This window comes from Pelobates fuscus, chromosome 6 (genome assembly GCF_036172605.1).
Source record: "Pelobates fuscus isolate aPelFus1 chromosome 6, aPelFus1.pri, whole genome shotgun sequence".
Lineage (NCBI taxonomy): Eukaryota > Metazoa > Chordata > Amphibia > Anura > Pelobatidae > Pelobates > Pelobates fuscus.
The window spans coordinates 273,464,193-273,471,061 of record NC_086322.1 but is presented as its reverse complement, the minus strand read 5'-3'; the positions used below and the strand labels follow the sequence as shown (position 1 = coordinate 273,471,061).

At 36.8% G+C, this 6,869-nt stretch overlaps 1 protein-coding gene across 4 annotated transcripts in view; it reads right to left on the bottom strand.

Annotated features, from left to right (window-relative positions):
• Nucleotides 1-431: 431 nt before the first annotated feature.
• SLC12A5 (solute carrier family 12 member 5) overlaps nucleotides 432-6,869 on the bottom strand; it is a 112,048-nt gene continuing 105,610 nt past the window's right edge. For all 4 annotated transcript variants that reach the window (XM_063459168.1, XM_063459167.1, XM_063459169.1 and 1 more), the window contains 2 exons: nucleotides 5,943-6,076; nucleotides 432-5,254 (listed from right to left, as the gene is read on the bottom strand). In XM_063459168.1, the coding sequence (XP_063315238.1) occupies nucleotides 5,163-5,254; nucleotides 5,943-6,076 (226 nt within the window). In that variant the 3' untranslated portion in view covers nucleotides 432-5,162. The remainder of the gene's footprint in view (nucleotides 5,255-5,942; nucleotides 6,077-6,869) is intronic.

The window sequence follows — 6,869 nt, the reverse complement described above, 5'->3', positions numbered from 1 at the left end:
GCAAGGCATACCGAAATATCTAGTATGCAAATTATTAGCAGACAAAAAAACACTAGGAGGTGTCAGAGGCTCTCCTTGAGAACTTAGTCCAGCCCCCAAAGTAAAGGATACAGGGACTTTTTCTGAAAATGAAGGTTGGTAACAGATCTTTATTTATAAACTCCCAAATTCTAAAATTAAGAATGCTGGCTACCTTAGAAGTTCTCTGTTGGATTGCCATACATCGCAAAACCCGAGAATGTATTTCTCATTCATCGCACTTACCTTATTCGTTAGATATTCTGTTACCAAAAGCCATATGTATACATACTAGAATATCATTGTATTCTGAGTGATAGCAAGACCTATTCTATGCCGAAAGCAAAACATGACTTCTGTGTTCCATTATTTTTCACAGTATGAAGGTAGAACCTAATACGACATTGAAAGGGTGTAATAAAATTAATTTTATTGCATTTTGTGCTGACAGGAGTCTCAAAACAAATGAAATCTGCACATTAAAGCTATGTAATGAGTAAGTAAGGTAGATTGCAATCAATCACAGAGTTAAACTACACAGGAATTAACTGCACAAAACATCAGTACAGAAGAGTTAGTTACACAAACAAAAAAAGCAGCAGATATATATAGCAGTGTTTTCATTTGGTTTGTAACCGTAATATCTGTACACAGGTTAAATCTATCTATAGTTTTATGAACAAAAAAAGTTTAAAGCATTTCAGAGTTGCTAGCGGTCTAAAGAAATACTACACTCAGTCACTGGGAGGTACATAAAACATAGAGTGCTATTGGGTCATCGGGGTTGGAATTGTTTGTGGTAATTATCATAATATCTGTAAATATATATATATATTTTTTATTTTTATATATATGTATGTATATTGCACAAATAGCACAAAAGTGAGTTCAGTAGGAGACTTGAAGCTATCGGGAGTCCATCTTTTACTGAAAGCCAGCTGGTTGCCAGAAACCACCCTGGCTCTTGTAGTGCAACTTGTAAATTCCAAATCACCGATTTAGGTCCCCACCGTCCCAAAAAAATCTAAGCTGCCATATTAACGTCAAGTTCCAAGCCCCTCCCCTGAAAAGAAAAAGTTAATACATGACATGCTTTTTAGCAGCATAGGAGTACTGGAAGATGCTAGAGAAGGTATCCTCGCTCTACCATTAGCATCCTGTCACACAAAGAGCAAAGGGTTTATCCACCAGCTCCAGTCAGTGCTAATGGCTGCGAAACGAACAGGTCTCCTCGCTCTACATCCTTTGAAGATGATAGAACTGTTACCAAAATATTTTATTTTTACGCAAAGGTCCCTGATATGTCTGCATAGAAGCAAGAATGTGTGCGTTCTAACTGAGCTACAGCACAAATACAGAGACTTAGCATGTTTCGATGATTATTCTGGCCTCTTGGGTAAAGTGCTCCACAAATAATAAAGAGCAGTGCCTGCTAACGAGGCCTACTTCGTTTTTAAATCTACGTTTTTTTTTTTTTTGCAAGGCATACATTTTCACTCCCTTTTCCAAACCCATATGATTGCTATAAATCATTCTCACGTAGTGACCTTAAAAAAGGTGGCTCTGTGGCAAGCTCTCTTATAATGCTCTAGCTAAAGAAATGGACAGCAGATTATATGCGTTTTAAAATAATATTCACATTTCTTCAGTATGGGAGTACTTTCTATCTTTTGAATGTAGGGGTGGCTGAAAAGGTAGCTGTTCGGCTGTAGGCAGGCAATGCATCACAGGAGATGGAATTCCACAACCACGTGGACAGTTACCTGTTGTCCTCCCCTCGTTCTAAAAGAATGGTGTTCTTCAACATTTAATTTACGTTTGTCTTTTTCATTGGATATTGTTTGCTGTCAACTACACTAGGAACAACACCTGGAGCAAGGAGAGAACCAGTTTTTCATTCTTAAGAGGCACTTTACGGAACAAGTAACAAAAACCAGGGGACACTCTGCTCACATGCAAATTCAAACCAGCCAGTCCACCTTAATTTGCTGGCTGTCCCAGCTTCATTTTCACAACATAAACTTAATTTTCAATTACAGTAAGGTGCTGTTACTGGTTAAGTGCATGATTACAGACATAACAGCATGCTTTTTTTTTTTTTTTTTTTTTTTGCACAATAGCTCCACCGATTCAAAATTTGCAGTGTCTATCACAAGCATGCGGGACTGGTGAATTACTCATTCCATACAAGGCAAAATGGAGTAGTCAGAAATATAAATAAATAAATATATAAATAAAACAACAGAAAAAGGACTTCATACAACAGCAAATACAAATACACAAACTACATCATTGGTTCATATTTGTTTTTTTTTCTGTTTTTATATTTTTTTTAAAATTAACTCCAGTACTGCCGAGGAGAATACTACTCTACATCTGCCGATAAATCATAAATTTAACAACCATATTTGAAATTACTATAATATTAAACCTTTTTTTGTTGGCATAGATAAATATTCCCAAAACATCCTTTTTCTTTTAGATTGTTAAATCTAGTTTATTTAGTTAATCTAGTTAAATTTAGTTATGTCTTCTATTGTGTGACATTTTTTTCTTTATATGTTTTAGAATGGGTTTTACCAACAGCAAAACATAGATTTAAAAAAAATAAATCTTTTTGCCATGTCCTGGTATATATATCCTATATTTCACCAGTGTTTTTAGAGAGTATATCCAATTGTGTGTCCCCTGTTTACTCCAAGGGCTGGATTCTACGACTATTGATAAGTTTATACCTGATAACAAAAAAAAAAAATGCTCACAGGTGTTAATGAGAGAATTGCTTTTCCTTTGCCACAGTTAAATACTTCTCTAGTGCTAGAACCTTGAACTAGCTCATATAACAATATATGGAGGCTCTTTAGAGATACAACAACAACAAATGAAGCATATTTATGACTTTCCCCATAGACGCAGTTAACAGTAGCTATGCATGACATTTGCTAACATGACATTATTTCCAGTGCATAAGGGCTATAAGGAATAAAAACCTACATATTTGTCGGAAAATACATGTCAATTATTATGTTGGTTTTTTTTTGGCATTAAGCTTCGAGCTGAAACATAAAAAAAGGCCAAATAAGATTAAAATCGGTTTAAATTATTTAGTTAAAAATATATGTTTTTCATAAGATCCAGGGCTTGCAGTGTCTATGTAGGGATTCTAGACAGTGGGAGCTAAGTCAGAATGGTGTTGCTAGATTACACTTTTAATCAGGGTTAACATTTATTAAAAATATATTAAAATATATAATCAAAGGCTGTATTTGATACCTAATCCAATTTTACTCCAAACAGCCTAGAAGTGTGTGTTTTTTTGTGTTGTTGTTTTTTTTTTTTTTGTTCAAATTAACACCACTCATTAAAATGGCGATTTTAAAGTCCTAACTCAAATATAAGGTTGCCGAAACCGCACTTCCCAAATGGTAACAGATAATCTTGCAACTACATCACGGTGATGTCATCATGTTACGTATTTGCACTCATTTGGCATCAACGGGATAGGATGACATCAGTGGTTGGCAGAAAAATGTCACCAATCAAAAATTAACACAGTGCTTAGTCGAAATTGACAAACTCCCGCCCTGTACTGCCCTGTTTCGCTATTCTTCACCCTTCCTAAAATGTATTTCAAAATATATAGTGCTATGGGAAAATTTATCATTTGAAAGTATTCCTTTACTGGAAGACGGAATTTTGGAGATATATTGGGACTCCATCAAGCTATCATCTCTAGTGGGATAGGTGAGGTCCAAACGTGCATGCACAACACCAGCTGAATATCATTTTAATAATTCTTGAGTAAACAATATCACAGATTATGTCACACACCTTAACTAAACAGCTATCAAATCCAATCACTGCTAACTCTAGACTTTTCAGACATGTAATGGACAAATCATTTTAATGTGGAGAAGAGCAAGCACAAAACCACTTGAGGTGAGTGAGGTTCAGCATGAGGTGATTGGTACGAAAAGCAGTCTATCCTAGACCATGCATTGAGACAAAGAGAGCGAGAATGAGAGCAGCTCACAGTCTCTGTAGGGTGCATTGTGGTTCCCTGCCACTGATGCTATATTTAAAGAAACAACACAAAACATAAGGCCCCGGGGCCCATTTACAAAGTTGATTAAATCACTGTGTATCATTTCTCTGGCACAGCTCCTGATCAGAGGGCAGTCTATGAAAGGAAGGGTTATATTATAGTAAAGGCAGACGATAGTACCTAATTAGTTACTTTTCCCTTTTTTTTCCCTGCCCTTTTTTTTTTATGTACTTTTTTCTCTTTTATATTTTTGCATCAGATTATTATTGCAACAGGCTCCTCAGCATCAAACATATTCTTAGAGAGATAACCCCCTTCACGCTGTTTTATTTCCTTTTCACGTTTAAAAGTCCTCCGTATAGTGTGTACTATGTTGTATTTCTTCGTCCCATAGTCTGGATAAAGAGTAAACACTTTGACATAACCACACTCACGTTGCTGTTTCCGTAAGTCCCGTCAAAATGCTCGTGCTGGCGCCAAGGAGAAGATAGTGGCACTCAAGAAAAGAGTATAGAGAGAGGAACATTTGAAACGTTAAGCATGCTGGTGAATACCCCCCTCTCTCCCTTAACTTGTCTTACTAGTGCCTCAAACGACGAAATTGGTCATTGTCACAAGAATGTAAGAATGCGAAGAGGAACATCGAACAAACAAAAAAATAAAAAAAACAACAAAAACTATATCCAGAATTCTGCCAGTACAACCCATGTATTCTCCAAGTCTGTTTCAGGGAGAGAATGGTGCAACAGTGGGTCACAGGATGCACAAAGGGGGCCAGTATTGGTAGCGTCTTAAGCAGTGCGGCTCAGTATAAGAAATGTACATAGACTTTATGTAAAGATTTATATATCAACTTCACCAGTGGCACTCTGATGAAGATATGAGGAACAGTTGCACTTGTGCTGGAATGGAAGATCTGGTGCTGCAGTTCACATGTAAGGGCATTTATAAGGGGGTTGGTGGAAGCAAGTGAAGTTTCTGAGCACTGACCACACGCCTCCCCACTCTCTCAGATTTCTCCTGGATGCCTGTAGGATGGTGGGAGAGAGGTTGAAGGCTCCTGTTTAGTGCAACAAAAACTTCATCCAATTTCTGCTCTTCAAGAGTAGATGGTGATAACCTCTCGTCCTCCACCACGAACTAACATGACCCGATCCAAGTGCTCTGTCAGAACTTCTAAAAATTCCATATCTACAGAAAATATTAGTTAAGGTAACAAATACATCAACTCAAACGTATAGGCAATTGCCATAAACATGTATCTGTTGGATGAAAATAAGTATTCTGGGTGATCTGTGTCTTTACACCAAAATAACTTCAATGGAATTTTCAGAAAAACTCACAAATGCAATATGCGCCATCTACAGGGATTCTGTTGAATCGTCTGGGATAGTATTCTCATTAAGAATGCTACTGTAAATATATGGAAACAAGAGCACTGTAAAACTGCTCTAAGTGTGACAACGTTGGACAACGTTTATCCATACCGGAACTAAAACCTTTGTTAATAATCAGTGGTTTTAATACTCTGCCACAGATTAAATAGTTCTGGTGCTGGTCTTTCCTTCTAACCAGACAGATCATAAAACAAAATGGTGGTCATATACATTGATGTCACAATAACTTAAATTGGCAAGTAGTAGCATTAAGCTCCTTAAACTAATTGTATAAGAAAGTAATGTATATCCCTAGCAAATCTGGTTGCTGGAGCATGCTAACAATTCATACAAATCTTTTACATCTCTTATGGTATACATACATGCTTTAACCAATGAATGTGTAGACTTTGGTTTTATTTTAGAAGGTGGTGGGTACAAGGTTAACACATGTCCCAGGTCATACAAGAGCAGTAGGAACATCATTGAACTGAAAAGGATACAGTTTTCATCACCTTTCCTATTACGAGGTGGTCCAGGCATATTTAGGAGAACCAGTTTCGCATCTTGAGATTTTTTGACAATTACTTCGTTCAGCTTAACAGCTGTGTGCATCCTTCGAACGTTTGATTGGTTTCTAGGGAGTAAAATTAGAAAAGCCATCTTTCCAGTCAAATTGAGAAACTTTACATATATTTTATTAATTTCCTGGCAAGGATATCCTCCACTAATGCATATACATTTAGCAAGCAATATATGTAATTTAAACACCCGTCATAGACAGTGTTATTAAAAACATTCTCTGAAAACTATTGCTCTACTTCAGATATGATGGTACATTTACAGTTCCTTTGCCAGTTCTGCACAATTCCATAATTAGTAAATCATTCTAAATGGGTTTTTGTGAGAAAGGGACATGCAAAAGTCATGCACGTATATGTGGGGACCAAAAATGTTTGTTCCCTAATGATTTTCTGAGGCTTATAAACCAAATTTAGAAAATAATTAGTGCTCTAATATCAACTCTCTACAGTATATATCATATAATATTACAGAACAATATTTCATTGTTTTTGCATAATCTTGTAGACATGTCCGATATCTCCATGCATGGCCCTACGGGCATGTTGAAACAGATGACATTGACCATATAAAGCAAGCGAGGAACAAATTGCTGGGGATCGGAATTATTTAAAGCAGGGAGAAACATGAGGAAGGTGGTATTCCAAGAAGTTTTCTTGGTCATGCTGTCTGACAAATTCTTCAAGCACTGCACTGATGAGACAGGCCAAAAGGTCTACATCACCTAGAACAGGGGTAGGTAACCTTTCACATTCAGGATGTTGTGGACTACATCTCGCATAATGCTCTTGCAACCACAATGCTGGCAAAGCATCAGGTGAGATGTGGTCCTCAACATCTGGAGTGCA